General features: G+C 41.0%; 2 protein-coding genes across 2 annotated transcripts; both read right to left on the bottom strand.

Moving 5' to 3' along the window:
- Positions 1-9,659: 9,659 nt before the first annotated feature.
- On the bottom strand, positions 9,660-10,058 carry LOC121808956. Its single transcript, XM_042209512.1, has 2 exons — positions 9,910-10,058; positions 9,660-9,831 (listed from the first exon to the last, which is right to left on the bottom strand). Exons 1-2 carry the CDS (start codon positions 10,056-10,058, stop codon positions 9,660-9,662), a joined length of 321 nt encoding a protein of 106 aa, XP_042065446.1.
- Positions 10,059-11,974: 1,916 nt separating this feature from the next.
- On the bottom strand, positions 11,975-12,827 carry LOC121808955. Its single transcript, XM_042209511.1, has 2 exons — positions 12,339-12,827; positions 11,975-12,277 (listed from the first exon to the last, which is right to left on the bottom strand). The coding sequence occupies exons 1-2, from the start codon at positions 12,825-12,827 to the stop codon at positions 11,975-11,977; spliced, it is 792 nt and encodes a 263-aa protein (XP_042065445.1).
- Between the last annotated feature and the right edge of the window lie 6,574 nt (positions 12,828-19,401).

The raw sequence follows: 19,401 nt of genomic DNA, 5'->3' as shown, positions 1-19,401 counted from the left end.
TAGCTTGAACCATAAGGTCCTCTGCCGACTGAAGTTCAGTCAACAGCTCCGCCAAGGTGTAATTCATTTTGTTCATCTCGAAATTGAGCTTGAACTGCTGGAAGCTAGGGGGAAGACTTTGAAGGATGATTGTTACTTGGGACTCGGGATCGATCGTCCCTCCCAAAACCTCAATTTGGTTGAGGTGGCCCATCATCTCGAGGACATGGTCCCTCACTGATGAGGAATCCTTCATTGTCTTCGACATGATACTCCGAAAGGCTTGAGACTTAGCCGTTCGATTCTAAGTACCAAAAAGATTCTTGAGATTTTGCATGATCTCGGCGTCTGTTTTCATGGCAGAATGCTGATGCTTGAGTACTGAAGACATAGAAGCCAACATGTAGCACTTAGCCATCTCATTCGCCTTATGCCACCGTCTGTGTGCATCACTGACTCCTGCCGCAGCATTAGCCGGCGACACTGGAGGTCGCGGGGGTTGTGAGTACAAAGTTGTACTCTTCTGCTGTAAGAACGATGTCCAAGTTTTGTTTTCATTCTATGTAATTTTGGCCCTCGAGTTTGTTTTCTTTACGAATTGCAGAAAGAGGATTGAATGACATCTTGACGATTTGATTTCCACTGCAAAACAGAATATTTACTATTTGTCATAAACTTATGTAAGAATTCTGATTAGATTAACCATAAAACTTTTCAAAATCTTGCAACTGTAAAATTAAAATTTTGTACCCTCCATAAGAGGTCAATACACATTAAAATTCTACAATTTTACTGGTCACAACACCAACGAATAGTCCAGAGACCACATAATGGCATGGCCGCCTAATGTTGCCTAAGCAAGACCACCGAATTTAGCATTACAGAGTCTCATTTCTACAACCCATTCCCATAACAATGTTCATGTGATGTTAATAAGATCAAGCTATCTCATAAATCTTGTGTGAACTTCTGAATCTCGCAGTTTCTTAGGATTATTGTCCCCACATAATGGGTGGCGATAATATTGGAAACCACTATCTAATAATATAAATATTCCTAAAATCTAGGGAAATATTCCCAAAATATATTATTTCCATTAAAATAATAATATTTTAATGATATCTTTTAATTAAAAAATTAAATAATCATTAAAATAATCTTACATCGTTATCTCATCGCACGAGGTTCGCACGAACAATGAACGACGAAGATCCGACGAGTTCGTCGCCGGATCATGACGGATACCCCGTCACGGCCAGTAGAGCACAGGTGGCGCCTGCGTCACGGTCATCTGGCTCACCGGGTGTCGCAGACTCTCGGCCAGGAGCATGCGCGGTGGAGCGGCTCCTCTCGGCCAGCCGCGATCTTCCGTCTCGGCACCGTGATTCCTCGGGTGGAGCAAGCTCTCGGCTAGCAGCGTGTGTGGTGGCACGCCTGCTCTCGGCCAGCTCCTACAACCCGTCTCGGCCTTCCGCTTCCACTACTCCGGCACACGTCGCGCCTGGTGGCATGCCTGTCTCGGCCAGGAGCTAGGGCTCCGTCACGGGTTCTCCTGCCTAGTGGCTCGCGGTGTCTCGGCGGCTCTTGGTCGAACCGTCATACCGCGCTTGCCTCCTAGCGTCGACCTTGGTGCGGGCGCCGCCTAGGGTTTGGTCTCGGTCAGCGGCGCGCACGAGCCCTTGCTCGTCTGCGTGTCGCCCCGTGACCATGGACCCTTGGCTCCCACTCAATCGACAACCCTTTCTCGATTGTGCGTGATGCGATCCGTCTCGGCGCGAGCGCCGACGGATCGCACGTCTCGTACGACCGAAAAATTCAAGTTTCTTGATTCGATAGTTCTTGAGTTCATCATGCATAATAAATAAACAAAACACCAAGAACATGCTTCGTAATCAAATAACACATGCATACATGAATTTCGCGAAATTTAAATCCAAATAATCAGTGCCAAAGACTGGCTCTGATACCAATTGAAGGGGTTGGTAGCGGAAGCGTGCGTTCAAACGGACCACATAAAAACTGATCTATTTAGCAGATTATTTAGATAAACTCTATTCGCGTAATTATCACATGTATCATGCTTATAACTTTAATTTAAACTTGCTTCAGCATAAATAATACTTAAAACATGCTTGCTACGAAGTAAGCCAACTTACCTTGCTGATTCACTTAAGAATTGAAGATGGCTTGCGTCTACTCCACGTGAAGATCTTGAATACTCGACCTCGGATCTTCTGACTGGTATCCCGGACTGTAAACTGATATTTGTGTGGGCAAATCTCACCAGAATACTAGGACTTAAATAAAGAAGACAGAATCCTGCTCACGGAGGGGGGACAAAAATCGTTCCTCGCCTTGGAATAAGGGGGGATGAATTTTTTTTAAGAAAATCAAGTGTCTTTTTGTCTCCTTTATTCTCCTATTTATATTAAGTCACATATTGGGTCCAGTCAGGGATCTAAGAAAGAATTTGGATGTGACCTTCCCCAATTAGCTTTTTACTAATTAAATTGAACCCACAATTTAATATAAGCTTATATTGGAATATTACAGTCAGCCACTAAAGAAGTAATATTGCACTGTCCATCCAAATCTGAAATTACAAGTATTCCGGGTTTTCATTTGTGTGCAATTTATTTCCCGCGCTTAAGATAGAAACATTCATTAATTAATCAATGTCTGCTATGGTCCTAATTAATTAACATATTATATACTCTAGGAGTGGACTTAGCAAGAAACGCTTATTTATTATTCATAGATTAATCAAACTCCAACCAGCTAGGTTCTGAATAATAAAACCTTATTTTGAGCTCCTCTTGTGGATGTTATCAAACGAGACTCACCTCGCGCATGATTCAATATAATAGCAATCCTAGCACCGCTAGATATTAATCGCCACTACCCAAGATACCAGGATCGTCAGGTTACGAAAAACCCGCGCCTATTGGTAAGTCAAAGTAGTAGATAATCAATATTGTATGCTCAATGCTAACGTACATTGATTAAGAAACTAATTATCAATACCTCGTCTTCGAGTAGATAACATAAAGACTCGTCTTTCTGTTTAGATCCAATTCAGTGCTATACCACACCAACGTCATTTATTTCAATAAGGCTTAGAAATATGCGGACTGACATTGCAACCTTTCACGATAGATAGTCTAGGCCTATCTAGGTTGTGAAATTCTTATTTTTTTTTGTCAGAACTGACCGTGTTACTTTAAAGTGGACGACGCCCACAACCGATCTACTAAAACAAAGACATAGACTTTGTTACGTTCTCTTATACATTTAAATATGCAATAAACATCCATTAAATATAAAACATAACAACATTATGACAAAAATAATCTGTTGCATTCATTGGAAAAGAATATACAGAGTTTTACAGTATTCAATCACTCGAAAGGTGATTTCTAGTATATAAAACCCTAACAAATTTAATCGAAAATTAACAACCACCCAACAAAGAAAGCATGCATTCAAGCAATTCACATAACATGAAATTAATCCACATAATCAGAGCAAAACATTGACTGTGATATCAATTGTAGGGGTTTGGAGCCCCTTGCACAGCGGAAGACATGTACAAAACAAATAAATCATACGTATGATCTATTTGACAGATTATGGGATTAATCTATTCACATGTTAACACAGAATTGCATGCTAAAACGCAAATAATTCATGCTTAAAGAATATAAATCCTAAAACACGAATTCTGCGGTTTAGAGTTACCGATTTGATTCTCTAAAGAATCGTCGATTGCTCGCGCCTTCTCCACGATGATCTTCAATACTAGACCACAGATCTTCTGACTGGTTCCCAAACTGTATATCGATATCAAGGTGGGCTGATCTTATCAAAATATCAGGACTCGAATAAAGAGACAGAACTTTCTCACGGAGGAGGAGCTGAAAAACTCACGGAGGAAAAATTAGAATATTTCGTCCTCCTTCAAAAAGAGAAAGGACGAAAATTTTGGACAAAAAGAGACAGAACTTTCTCCTATTTATATTAAGTTCATATTGGGCCCAGCAGGGATCTATGGAAGGTTTTGGATAAGGGCTCCCCTAATTAACTTTTTACTAATTAAATTGAACCCACATTTTAATACAAGCTTATATTGGAATATTACGAGCGGCCACTACAGAAGTAATATTGACCTTCCCATCCAAATCCGAAATTACATGTAATCCGGGTTTCCATTTTGTTTATTATTTATTTCCAGGCTCTTCATCAATCAGGACCCTCTACTGCGACGCGGAGGTCCTACGGCTTTGTTTACATCTTCCCCTGCTCTTTCTCCAAGGGTTCTACTTGGTTGCTCTTTAGTAGACTTCCTTCCCGAGGTCTCTTCTCTAGTTGGCCTCCGCTGGTAAGTACGGATGGCAGTAGCTCCTACTTCCGCAGCCTCATCTCTGAGAGGCGCCTGCTAGGTGATCTCCTCTTCATCTACCACTTCTCTATTTTCTGGTGCTTCCTCAGTAGTTTTCTCCACCCTCTCAGTATAGTTCTATCCAATAGTTCTATCACCATCTTATAATACCCCGAATTTTTCTACCTTTTTATTTGTTCTTGAAAGGACATCGTTGGTGCATCCAAAAAATTTTTCGGCAATTGTTTCTTTTATCGAGAGAAGGATTTTACTTTTTGGTCTATAACCATTATTCTTTTCCTACCCAATTTATTTAATTTTTCAAGCCCAATTCATTTTATTTGAAGCTACTTTTTGAAGCCCAAATTTTGGAGAAGATCAAGTTAGTCTTTCTCTCAACACAAAACTGTTACCGTAAATCACTCCCTACAAAATCTCAACAATTAGAGATTCACCGTTTTTTTTATATACGTGTAGGCCTTCCTCAATCCCACAATAACACATAAATGCAATTTCAGAGAAACCGTGATTTCTCCATATTTCTCCCATGATCTGCAGTTACAAGCGAAACTCTCATTTACACCATGTTCCAAACGGCAGTTTCATAATCCATTCTATACTTCCTAATCTGCTCCATATTTCACAATTGAGAGGAAGCACCCGAGTGAAAGCAGAGAGTTCGGCGAGTCGAAATTCAGCAAGGAGGATTCTGTTCGAACTCAATTTCAAACCCAGCACGTTCAGGAATCTGACTGGCGTTGACCGAGATGATGCGGTGCTGGACGGCGACGCCTCTATGCCCGATCAGCAGCTTCGCAACCTTCGGCCAGCAGCAGCGTACTGATGAAACTTCGAGAGGGCAGCGGCGGCGAACGATTTCGGGAGATGTACAGCAGCAGCAGCGGCTGCTCATGACGGACAACAGCAACGGGCTGATGAAATTCCGCCGGCAGCGACGACGCCGGCAGCGCTTTGACAGCAGTGGCGCGGAGGAGACGGCCGAGAGAAAAGATGGAGAGACGGAAGGCGAAAGCAGCGCTGATGCGACGTTGACTGCACTGTGACAGCAACGACGCTGCGTTCTGATCGAAGGAGAGCTGTAGAAGAGTGAGAGAGATGAAAGACGGATGTAGAGATCGAGAAGAAAAAGGGGAATTCAAATCTCATTCTAGGAGTTCACTATTCACGTAAGTGAGAAAAGTTGGAAGTTTTTGGCCCTTTTCTTATTTAAATGTTTGGCCCATGTGAATTAATCTTAAGTGTTGGGCCTTTTGTTTTAATTAAGGAGATGGATGGGTGACTTGACACACGATTTTCGAGAATAGAATGGGGCACAAGTAAAGACTTTTAACGAACGAGGTGGGCTTTCTAACTAAGTATTATTTGGCTTTCGAACTAAATACTTTCAAGAGCTTTAGTTTTAATATTTTGATTCGAACATCATTTTATGTGACGAAATTCCTTTTACTGAGATTGCAAGCATTATTAATTTTATTCGACGATGACGTGATTTATGTGCTTAAAGTGAAATCATTAAAGTGAAAGTGATGTTATGTGATATATGTGTTGATTTATCGAGTGATTTGTGAATTGCTTGGCTTTGTTGATGTGAATTGATGCTCGACCTTGACAGAAAAGTGATTTATGCTTCAAATACGTTTTTGAGGAAAATAAAGTTTGCAAAGGGAATGTCATGCCATGTTTTTGTTTTGAGAAATGCCTATCTGTTTGTTTAGCAAGGGAGTTGTCCCTACTAGACCTATTGAAATCGAATTCGGGTCTGACTAGGAAGTGAGTTCCTACTCAGGCTAGTGTACACCACGTAGATCGTTCGCTATCTCTTCGAGTTGGCCGGTCTAGTGACTTTGAATGTGGCCGCATTCCTTGTTATGTATGTTGAGATTGTTGAGATGATGTTGTTGAGGTTGTTGAGATGATGATGTTGATGTTGATGATTGCTTAGTGGGGAGTGAGTCCCTACTATGAGTTTAATCGAATTCGGGTCCTAGCAAGAGTGCGTCCCTGCTTGGGCTAGTGTACACGATGAGGACTGTGAGTCATCGAACGGGTTGGCCGGTTTTCGTGCTCGTGGAAAGTGGCCCCCCTTACACGGCACCCTAAAGAACAGATATGGCAGTTTCTTAAATAAATCAAGGAGAAATGATTGTGTTTTGAAATGATGAGGAAAAAGGATTTGAGGATGAGTTGAAAGTTTGTGTTTGAGATATTTTTAGTGTCTCGGGCCTTTTCAAGATTAAAACCCCGAGGTCACTCAATGGTGGCATGATATAACTGTTTTTTTAAATTTTTTTGGCATTTGTTCACTGAGTACATCAAGTACTCAGCCCTGCATTTCTTTTTAAAAATGTGCAGGTTGAGCAGTGACGAGCGCGGTGGGTGTTGAGCATAAAAGTGAAGAATGTCTGTCTAGAATATGTTGTGTCTTCATACATAGCATTATTCTAGTCTCGAAATGCTTCCGCTAAATATTGTTTCTTTTGAGTTCGTGTATTGTTGAGATATTTTCATTTGGAGTTGTTGATTGTTGAAATGATACTCTGATTTTATTCGGGCTATTCCCATTTGTTTCGAGCTATTGTCGATTTGTGTTGATTCCCCCCTTTCTTCCCTGCTTCTTTAACCCTCCCCTAGTCGCGATCAACCGTGTTTTCTATCCTTAGAAAATGCGGGCATGACACATCTATTCCCATATCCATCTCAGTCGCCTCCAAATCCCTTGCCGCCAAGTTTGCTACGACTTCCTCAGAACTGAGTAACGGTTGCTCAGCTTCCTGTACTGTTTCAGCATCCATGGGAATTGACTCTGCTTGAATCACCTTTGGTATTTCAGTTGTGGGCTCCTCTGTGTTCTTCTTTGTACCCGATAGTTGTGGCTCTACCTCTTCTCCCCATTCCACTACTTCACCCGTTCTCATCCCCTCCGCTCCCTCGTATTCGTCGGCATTCATTGTTCCCTCAATGCAAGTTTCTAGGGGTTGGACATTGTCGGTCGGGTGTGTGGTAGGTATGATTCCAACCTGAGTTAGCAACTAAGTAGCATCGGCGTCGGGTTTCAGTGAATGAACCAACAGCTTTAACGACTCTAGAGAAAGTGTGATGGTGACTAGTTGATTGCCTTCAGTGGCTTGCGGTATTGTATTGGTTGGGATGGCACCCAACCTCTCGACTTCTTGTTGTACGGGCTTTGAACATCCGACAGATTTGGGTGCAGAGGTGCTTCCTGAGGTGTTCTACGACTTTCCTTCCATTTTCCTCGGTAGATTGTGGTGGATTAAGAGACTATGGTTTGTTGGGGTTTGGAGCCCCTTGCACAGCGGAAGACATGTATAAAAGAAATAAATCAGACGTAGGATCTATTTGACAAATTATGGGATTAATCTATTCACATGTTAACACATAATTACATGCTAGAACGCAAATAATTCATGCTTAAAGAATATAAATCCTAAAACATGAATTCTACGATTTAGAGTTACCGATTTGATTCTCTAAAGATTCATCGATTGCTCGCGCCTTCTCCACGATGATCTTCAATACTAGACCACTGATCTTCTGACTGATTCACGAACTGTATCTTGATATCAGGGTGGGCTGATCTTATAAAATACTAGGACTCGAATAAAGGGATAGAACTTTCTCACGGATGAGGAGCTGAAAAACTCACAGAGAAGAAAATTAGGAAATTTCGTCCTCCTTCAAAAAGAGAAGGGATAGAAATTTCATCTTTAAAAAAATTGTGTTTTTTGTCTCATTTATTCTCCTATTTATATTAAGTTCATATTGGGCTCAGTCAGGGATCTATGGAAGGTTTTGGATATGGGCTCCTCCAATTAGCTTTTTACTAATTAAATTGAACTCATAATTTAATACAAGCTTATATTGGAATATTATGAGCAGCCACTACAGAAGTAATATTGACCTCCCCATCCAAATCCAAAAATACAAGTAATCCGGGTTTCAATTTTGTTTATTATTTATTTCCCGCGCTTAAGATATAAATGTCCATTAATTAATTAAAGTCTACTATGGACTTAATTAATTAACATCTTATCAATTCCAAGAGTGAACTTAGCAAGAAACACTTATTTATTATTCATGGAATAATTAAATTACAACTGGCCAGTTTCCGAATAATAAAACCTTGTTCAAGCTCCTCTTGAGGACATTATAAAACGAGACTCACCTCGCGCATGATTCAACATAATAGCAATCCTAGCACCACTAGATATTAATCACGACTACCCAATATATCAGGATTATTGGGTTGCGAAAAACCCGCACCTTTTGATAAGTTAAAGTAGTGCATAATCAATACCGTATGCTCAATGCTAACGTATGTAGATTCAGAAATAGTATTTTATCAAGACCTAGTCTTTCAGTAGATAGCATAAAGACACGTCTTGCTGTTAGATCCATTCAGTGCTATACCACACCAATGTCATCTTATTTCAATAAGGCTTAGAAATAATCGGACTGATATTGCAACCTTTCACAATAGGTAGCCAAAGCCTATTTAGGTTGTGAAATTCTTCTTTTTCTTTTGCAAAGCATTGCATAGAACCAACACTAGTTACCTTTAAGTGGACGACACCCATAACCAGTTTACTAAGCAAAAGACTTAGGCTTTGTTTACTTCTTATGCATTTAAATGTTTATAAAACATCTTATAAACGCACAAGCAAACACAATGTAATAATATACTGATTCTATTCGTGCAAACTGCTCGAATAATATTCAATCGGGTAAAAAGTGGATTGTAGAGTTTTCCGTATACAAGCAAGATTATATTCGCGCGAACTTACTCGAAACATGCTTTACAGTATACTAAACCTAACAGGGTTTGCTTTTACCGGAATCTGCAGAGTGAAATCGTGGTGAGAAATTAGGGGAGTAGTTGGGGGGAGTGGAGAACGGGAGATTCAAATTATACTATTCTATTAGAGACCCTTCAGTTTCCCCCCAAAAGTCTCCACATATTTCCCCCTTTTCCCACACGTGCCGGTCACACTTTATTTCCACACTTAGAACATTTGCGAAAAACAAAATTACCCAGGTAAAGAGGGAGTTTCGATTTAGCTGGATTAAGTGAGTTCCGTAAAACGGTCTCCTTCAAATTTCTATGCTTAAGAGACTTCATCCAGCCAGATTCAAGCTCCCGAAAATATTTTTGACATTCTACACATATATACGGAATTCCAAATGTCTTGGTGATTCACTTGATCAGTTAAATCTCCAGGAACTGATCAGGTGGATTATCCAAGACACTTACCTCCCAACCATGTTAGGTGAAAACCTCGGGGATGCACAGCGGAATCTCTTCCACCGTGTAAGCCTCTGAGTTGTCCCTAAATGGCTTCACACGGTGACCGTTAACCATGAAAGAAGCAGAGTCTGGATCGCTTCCCTGAAGCTCAACTGCACCGTTCGCTCTGAGGGCGACGATGGTGTACGGTCTTGTTCATTTTGATTTCAATTTTCCAGGCATCAGCTTTAACTTTGAATGAAACAAAAGAACTTTTTGCCCCATATACAACTTTTTTACCCTTAGGTTTTTATCGTGCCAGAGTTTGGTTTTCTCCTTATACCACATTGTTGCATCATAAGCTTCCAGCCTGATTTCCTCCAACTCCTGCAGTTGGAGTTTCCTTTCCTCTGCACAAGCCTGAGGTTGCATGTTCATCTGTGTAATTGCCCAGTATGCCTTATGTTTACACCCACAGGGAGGTGGCACATTTTCCCAATGGATGCTTTACAAGCTGTCCGGTATGCCCATAAGGAATCTTCTAACCGAGCGCTCCAGTCTTTCCTATTAGGGTCACTATCTTTTCCACAATGCTATTTATCTCCCTGTTAGAGATCGCAGCCTGGCCATTGCTTTGTGGGTGGTAAGGAGTGGACAATCTGTGATGAACCTCGTACCTCTTCATCAATGCTGCAATGGTACAATTACAGAAATGGGTTCCTTGATCTGATATGATCACTCTCGGTATCCCAAACCGGCTGAATATATGACTCTTCAGAAATTTTGCAACCTCTTTTGCTTCACATGTGCTCGTAGCCTTTGCCATGATCCACTTGGAGACATAATCAATTGCAACCAGGATATAGGTGTTCCCGTAGGATGAAGGAAAAGGACCCATGAAGTCCATGCCCCATACGTCGAACACCTCACAAACAATAAACGGTACTTGCGGCATTTCATCTCGCGCAGAGATTCCACCAGTCAGTTGACAACGGTTGCAATTTTTACAGAACTCATATGCATCTCTGTTCATAGTTGGCTAATAGAATCCGCTATCGAGAATCTTCCTTGTAGTCTTCTTTGGTCCGAAGTGTCCTCCACATACCAAAGTGTGGCAATGAGTCAATACATCCTTTTTTTCCCAGTCGGGAACACACCTTCTTATCACCTGATCTGCCCCCATCTTCCATAGGTACGGATCGTGCCAAAAGTAGAATCTGGCCTTACTTTTTATCTTCAGCCTTTGCGATCTCGTCACCTCTGAAGTAGTTGGCAGTTCTCTGGCACCAAGTAGTTCGCCAAATCCGCGAACCAAGGCTCAGCCTACCTCTTATTCAATTCGTACACAAGCTTCCCGTGATCAGTTGAGTTTGAGAGTTTGCCCAAACTGATCAAGATGTCGGGTCCTTCAATCTAGTACAGATGTTCCTCAGGAAAGGCATCAGTCACTTTCTTGTCCTCCCCTTGTGTCCCTTATTTTCTGTTCCTGCCTTATCCTTTTCCTCCCAATGAAATTCCTGCAACAGCAACACCCAGCGGATCAATCTGGGTTTGGATTCCTTCATGGCTAGCAGATATTTGATAGTTGCATGATCGGTGTATACTATAACCTTGGATCCCAACAGATATGGGCGAAACTTCTCAAAAGAGTACAAAATAGCCAGCATCTCTTTCTCCGTAGTGTCGTAGTTCTTATGAGCTTGATTCAACGTCTTAGAGGCATAGAATATCACATAGCACTTCCCTTCTATCCTCTGACCCAAAATTGCCCCAACTGCGAAGTCACTCGCGTCGCACATCACCTCAAAAGGGTGATTCCAGTATGGGGCTCTAATGATCGGGGCCGAGACAAGTCGATCCTTCAAGAGTTGGAAAGCATGCTGGAATTTCTCATCGAAAACGAATTCAACATCATTCTCTAGGTGGACATGGTGCTTACATAGGTCTGGGCTGATGCCCACCAAATCTAACAAAGTCCATCCGATGGCCTTCTGATTCCGTCTCAATACTTCCAGCAATTCCTCTTCCTGTTCCTTGGTCAACCGGCTGTTGATGATTACCGGAAATGTCTCTCCATCTCCCAAATATGCGTACTTCAAATCAGGAGGTAATGTCTTCAACTCCTTCTTAGGTGAGATCGCCTCTAGAGGAAGCGGATTCTTTTCCATATTCTTCGCTGCAAGCTCCCCAAAATCTGGTAACTTCTCCAGACTGCTTAGTTCCTCTAAACTGTTCAGTTGAGCCAAATCACTTGATACAGTTGACCCCGGTTTTTGGCAAAATCCCATAATAGCCTCATTGATTTCCTCATTTGTCATGTCGCGTGTCACCAGTGCCTCGCACCAATTTGCAACCTATTCGTCAATGGATTCATCCAACTCAGAAGCCTCAAGTTGCTCTTGTAGAAATTCATTTTCAAGAAACTCATGAACTAAAGGTGTAATTTTATCAAGAGAGTGCAGATTCTCCATTTCTAGTAGTTTCTTCATGGCTTTATCAATGTTGAACATGAATTTCTCGCCATGATAATCAAGACAAATTGTGCCCTCACTGACATCAATTATGGTCTTAGCTGTCTTTAGGAATGGCCTCCCTAACAGAACTCCACTTGATTCACCTGTTTCTGCCTCGTTCATTCGGATCACATGGAAATCCCTCTAGGTTTATGCATGACCTGTCAGCTAATTGGATAACTACCTTCGTGTCCACTAGCCTAACTCCGGTTAGCTTCTTGTAAATCGAAAATGGTAACATATTAATTGAAGCCCCTAAGTCGCACATAGCATGCTCAATGTTGACGTCCCCAATGATGATGGGCAAGGTAAACATCCCAGGATCTGTTCTCTTTGAAGGAATCCTTTTCTTCTGGATAACAGCGGATATATTTTCCCCGATCACGATTTTCCCGTCAGCTTTCGCCTTCTCGGCTATGAAATCCTTTATGAATCTACTGAACGGTGGCAGCTTTAGTGCCTGCAAGAACGGTAGGTTGATCTCTAGCTTCCCAAAAATTTCCATAAAATCGGTGGGTGCCTCCTTCTGTCTCTTAGGTTCACCCCGATATGGGTAAGGTTTGGTACGTTTAACCGCACTACTTGAACCTTCATCCCGAACCTCATCTTCATGCCTCTTCTCTTCCTCTTGCAACTCTTCTGGCTCTTCATAAGGGAGTATGGGGTCGGTAAATTGAGGCAACGGCTTCTTCATCCTATCCAGTATTGTTTATGCTTCTGTCCGCCCTTCAATCAATCTTCGCTTTCTTTGGCTGTCCTCATCATGGGTTCGGCATAGTCCTTTCCTGGCCTCAGAGTGATCTTACTAATGTTGGCTCTGTCTGGCATTTTGACAGTGGCGGAAAGGTGACCATTATGCCCGCGTATCTTATTTAATGTGGTAGCCATCTGGGAGATTTGTTTGGTAAGCATATCCATTGCTGCCTCATGCTTCTGTTGGGAATCTTGCAACCTATGAACCACATCATTGTTTGCCTGCATATTTCCTTGAAGATGCTGTTGAGAGTTCAACAAAGCTCCAATTAGCTCTTCTGTTTTGGTTTGCTTGGCCGTTGGCTGGTTTGAGCTTGCTCCCGGTTGATTACTTGAAGAGGACCCTGACCCATGATGAAAGTTTGCATGTGGCCCTTGATTTTCTTGTTGTTGTAGGTAGGCATTCGAATTCTGGTTCTGATAGCCCCTATTGTTGTTCTAGTTGTTCTGCCCCTCCTAATTCCGATTCTGCCATTGGGGTTGCCCTTTATGCTGCTGTGGATAACTTATAGCCGACGGCTGTTGATAAGTTATCGCAGATGGTTACTGGTAGGTAATGGCAGGTGGTTGTTGATATGTGATCGGTGGTGGTGGTGGTTGACTCCCGTTCTGATCTGACCATCTGAAATTCGGGTTGTCTCTCCACGGAGTATCTCTATGCTTTCCCGGATTCCAGCTCCACTGGGATTCCAATGTCTAGCAGCATTCGCCTGAGCCTAAAAACCCCGATCCCCTTGGGGTCCATAGCTGGGATACATCTCCTCCGGGCTTGACACAACATTCACTTTCTCCTGCGGGGCAGGTGGACTCTGCTTCTCCATTGCGGCCAATATTTCCTTCTCCAACTTGTCCATGCGTTCCTCCATTCTTTCTTCTGTTGTGTCTGCATAAGTATTAACTGGCACCCGCCTCAAGATTGTGGTTCGTGGATTATCATATGACCTCTTTGCATTGATCAATCTATCTAGAACTCTTTTGGCCTCGCTCACCTTCAGTTTAGAGAACTCGCCACCACTCGAAGAATTCATGAGATCTTTGCTTTCAGGGGTTAGCCCTTCATAAAATGTATTGTAAACATCGGCTTCCACCATACGGTTATTCAGGCATGCATCGAGCAGTCATTTGTATCTTCCCTAGTATTCACTTAAGATTTCCTCACTGTCCTGTCAGGGGCCTTGTATCTCCTTCTTCAGAACATTTGTTTTTTTGGAGGGAAAGAAGTAAACCAAGAAGATTTGTCGGAACTCCGACCAAGTCCTTATGGATCTATGAGGCAGCCTCATGAACCATGTGTCAGCATCGCCTTGTAATGCGAAAGGAATAGCGCGCAACCAGTAATCTTCCTCGCTTGATCCCATTGGTCGCTTCTGAATCCTACAAAGTTTGCAGAATTCATGCAGGAAGGTGTACGGGTTCTCCACTCTTCGCCCATAAAAATGTGGCATGACCGCCAGCACATTGTTTTATCTCGATCCCTGACTGAGTAGGGGTCGCCACTATGGCCGGAGAAGGCTCGCCGTCTATGTGGGCGTTCATGGATCCAATCTCGGGATCACTATCTTCTATATCCACCATTGGAGCAGGTTTTTCCTCTGGCTCAGTTTCTTCCTTGGTTTTCATTAATGGGAGCGTTTCCTCTTCCCATCCGGAACCCGAATGTGATGGTCCGCCGATATTTAATCCTGACCTGGTGACCAAAGGATTTGCTACTGCTCTTATCCTCCTGTTGCTTTTTCTGTCCCTCCAGTTGACTGTGTTATTCCAGCGTCCCGGGTTCGGGCCCTGGTATATAAATCAAAAAAGGAAAAGAAAAAGAAATTAAACTATGTACGCCAAATATCACAACACATACACATAAAAATGCCATCCATCCCCGGCAACGGCGCCATTTGAAGTGATGCTCTTTAGATCTCTAGTTCGTGGAACAGAATAAGGCAAGCAGAGTCAGCGCAACTGATCAAGTCAGGTGTTGAACTGATCAAGTCGGCAACTATCGGGTCGTTGGTTATGCAAACTTAGAGACTAAGGGCCTTCAAAACCTTAACCCACAATACTATTAACTAGTAAGGGAAGTAAGGGTCGAATCCCACAGGGACAGAAGTGGTTGAGTTGTGTATGAGACATGTGAGGGTTGGCTGCTGCCACGCTTCACTACTTGTGGGTTAACTAAGACTAAGATCACTCAAGTCATAAACTGACTCGATCAACTAGACTACCAACATGAAAACAGCATAACTACATACTGATCAATTCAGATAGAAACACATGTAAGCATAAAACAACGGGGACCACTGAAAGAGGTGAACTTGCGCACTACCAAAAGCTGCAAACGAAAAGGGTGACAGTGAATGCAATCCTAACAACTATGACCTTCTTCTTCGCTAAGCAACAAATAAACATGCACGGCTGATGAAAACAGAGCATATGAAATCAAAGCGAGAAACAAACAAATCAAAACACGGATCCATGTGATTTAACTGAAGAGAAAATAGATCTAAAGGTCCATCCTATTGTTCATGCAAGTTGACGAGCAAAAACATAGATTTAACGATGATAAATCGAAAACAGAGCAACAAAGGCAATCTAAACTAGAATTATCCCAGAAATCACCAAATTCCAACGAACATGCATCGCATACTCCATTCAAAACATCAGATCTAAACATAAATCATTGAATAATACATAACTCACTTCGAAATCAAACAGAACTAGATTAGCAAAGAAAACGAGAACAGAAAACATTAGATTCAAAACAGCTTGCACTGAAAACTCCATTTCATAAACGATCCCCGGTAAACCAAACGACAGAATTCCAAAACTTCAGATTCAGACGATCGATCAACAACAAAAGTATTGGAGTAGCAGCTAAGGGAAAACAGAAAGAACAACTGAATTGCGAAAAATCAAAGAACTAAAACTGAAGAACAATTGTTTGACCCCTCGGGGCTTAAAGAAAAACAATCTATGAAGGCTCCTTGGCAGATCTGAGTCTCTTCTTCCTTGTTAATGAAGAAGAGAAGAAGGTTGAAGTAGAAACTTGCTCTGATGACTCTTATCTCTCGTGCTCCATTCTTAAAATGTGACTAAGGACTGTGAAGTGACTGAGATGATACTGGACTCTCCCAAAAAGAACGAACTCCTTCTATGTGCCTTCTCTCTACTATTTATAGGATGGCTTTGGCTCAACTCCCTAGGTTAAGCTCATCATGTCTTGACATTAATGCCCCTGAGGTGGTTTCTTCTTTTCACTCTCTTGTGACACATCATCTCGTGTGTTGAACCTAACTTGATTAACTCGCTGGTTGGGCAGATTCTCTTGCTTGTTCGGAACTGATCAGCGTGGCCTCGGATTTGGTCATTTCTTGCTTTATTTGCAAGTTGATCAAGTCGGCCTTGCGCTCCACCTCTTCAACATTTTTCCAGCCCCTGCACACTTAAATTAACCACTTTATAAAACATGTTTGTAACGAGTCCTATCATATCCCAACCTAAGCCACCGTAGTGAAGCCATCCCATTCGTGTCCGCAACCAATGTAAAACACATCATCTCTGTGGGATCGATCCTTACTTCCCTATACTAGTTAATAATATTGTGGGTTAAGGTTTTGAAAATGCTTTTGAGCTCTCACTCAAGTTGGATCTGAGTCAGGTTGACCAGTCTGAATCTCCACTGGATCCACTCACCGGCATTTTGCAGGGAGAAGACATACACCTGGCCAGCTGGATCAGTTTTGACGATTTAACTTGAGTAATCCAACGATAGCAAAAGAACAAGAGAAGAGCAAGCAGAAGTCGACAACCTTTCATGTACTGATGGGTGAATTGTAGAAGAAAGGCGTGAGTAGAGGCCGAAAAAGAATCTGTTTTGGGTGAATTTTAGAGAGAGAGAGAGTCATTGTTTTAGATGGAAGAGGAGGACATGTGGTGGCAGGGAGGGACGGGGAACAACTTAATAAACTTTGTTTTCGTACAGTCTGCTACTGTTTCTTTTTTCTTTCTTTAGTTTTTAGGTGTTGGACTACCTTATTTCTTTATGTTGGGCCCTTTAAATTAAATAAGGACTATGTCCTAAATATATTTTTATGTGAAAGGTGGTGGAAAATGTTTGTCTTTCCATGCTTTGTGTTTTGATGAACTTATCTGAAGTGGCTTTGTCATGTATGTTTAATCGAACTAGTGACTTGGCCGGTCTAGTGACTTGGTTTGTGGCCACGTTCCTTGTCATGTAAGTTCAGATATGGTGATGGCGGATGTGGATGGAAAATAGGTGAGCAACCGAACTTTAAGTGAAATTTATTTTAGTGTACTTGGGTTTCTTTTAAAGTTAAAACCCCCACGGTCACTCGATTATGGCTTGACAAACTGTATTTTGGCATGTGTCCACTGAGTGCATCAAGTACTCAACCCTACATATATTTTTCTTAATGTGCAGATTGAGCAGCGATGGACGTGGGGGATGTTGAACAGAGTTGCTGGAAATTATGTCTTGTTTAATTGTTGGATTTGTCGGGTCTTCATACTCGACATTTTTCCATGTCTTGACGCTTCCGCTAAAATTCTTTATTTCCTTGGGATTGTTTATCTTTGGGCTTGTTCGTCGAAGTTAGTTTGTGGAGACCTTTGTGATGTTTCAAGTTTCTTAGTTAATCATTTGTTTAGGTCGTATCTATTTTTATTCGTCCCCTTTCTTCCACACTTCTTTAATCCTCCCCCTAGTCGCGATCAACTATATTTTCTATCATTAGAAAATACGGGCCTGAAAAGGTAATGGATCGCACAACGTATTTTTAATTTATATTTATAGTAACTATGTTTTGAATAGTAACAAAAATTTTCTTTTTTAAATAAAATAAAACAAAATGGAACAATTTTTGCATTGCACGAGCTCCTACGATTTTCATCACAATAGAAGATTTCATCTTAAAATTAATTGATAGTAAGTTATTGCATAAAATTTATATACTGGTTTAGTTGCTTATTATTTTTACTAATGTTTAATAGTATTATTTTATTTCATTTCCTAATAATTTAAAATATTATCTTTGAATTTTGGTTTGATTGCACCAAATCATCCAAAAAACTATGAGGTCGATGAATGAGGTGGCCACCTTCATCTTATACAACTCGGTTTACAAAAATATGGTGAGTTATTTTAAATTGTTCTCATTTTAAAAATTTCTCTTTGTACATGAATTCTAACATTTATTTCAAAATTGTTTTCATGGTATGAATTTGGATGCAGGCCATATCAACTTATTTTAAATAATGTTGCATATCATTTTCTCAAATTATGGTAGATATGTAAAAATGACTTGTCTCTAATTATGTAGTCATTTCAGACGTTTACTTCTTTTATTTATCTACTTATTTGCTTCTTTTGTTTTCACAAATCTTTCTGAATTACTCATTGAATAATGATATCTAGGCTCTTTTATGCCATATTTATTTTGATATTTTATTTTTACAAGGTTGTAACCATGTATTTCAATTTTTCATGTCATATTTTTTTTGATATTTAGAAGTTAATGTCAGCTGATTCAACTCTAGATTACAAAATTATGATCAATATCTCTCAAAGAATGATTTGAGTTTGCTTCTGATGATGGCTATTCCACTCGAACATGCAATAAATGGTTGCGTCACTTGTTTTTTCAACCGTAATGAGAAACTGTTGAAATATACTAAGAAATAAAAACTTCTTATTTTGAGTGCTACAGAAACAAGTTCTTAGTGCAAATGCCATCTATAAATACCGATCATAATTTACAGCATTTCACTCATTTCACTCACTCAGTATCTCAACTGTCAGCTTATATTATCCTTAGCTTCATTCTCTCTTGAACAACTCAATTTCGTCAAGCAAATGGCGCCAACATCTATCTTCAATGTAAATGGTATGCATCTCTCTCGGCCTATAGTGATGTATATTTTGGGATCTTATTTTGTAGATTGCACAAATGAAATGGAAATGCAATAGCCATTACCAATGCTTCAGGATCAATGGTGTCCTCTTCCCAGTGCCTCTAAATCAGAGGCATCCATTTGTTAGTTTAATTCCCTCGTTCTTAGCTTAGTTTATATATGTACATAGTTATGAACACAGAATATTTTATTGTGAATGAATACCATGTATTCAACCATAACTTCGCTTCTAACATTATAGGTTAGCACAGACAACTACGTATTCTATGTTTTAACGCCTTTTGAGGAGGACGGCAAGGGGAAGATAAGGGCGAAGGAAACTGATCGCCAACAAATCGGGGAGCGCTCTCCCGTTGATGGAGAAGTGTAACCGAACATCGATGACAAAAGCAACCTTCAGATCGCACAGCGATCAAAAGTAATTGGGCAAGTCAAGCTTGGCGAGCGTACTGGGTTGCGGAAGATGGAGAAGGTAATGGATCGCACAACATATTTTTAATTTATATATAGAGTTACTATGTTGGGAATAGTAATAAAATTTTTCTTTTTTAAATAAAATAAAACAAAATGGCACAATTTTTGCACTGCACGAG

Source organism: Salvia splendens, chromosome 6, assembly GCF_004379255.2.
Source record: "Salvia splendens isolate huo1 chromosome 6, SspV2, whole genome shotgun sequence".
Lineage (NCBI taxonomy): Eukaryota > Viridiplantae > Streptophyta > Magnoliopsida > Lamiales > Lamiaceae > Salvia > Salvia splendens.
Note: the sequence above shows the minus strand (reverse complement) of the source record. Positions and strands in the feature narration are given on the sequence as shown.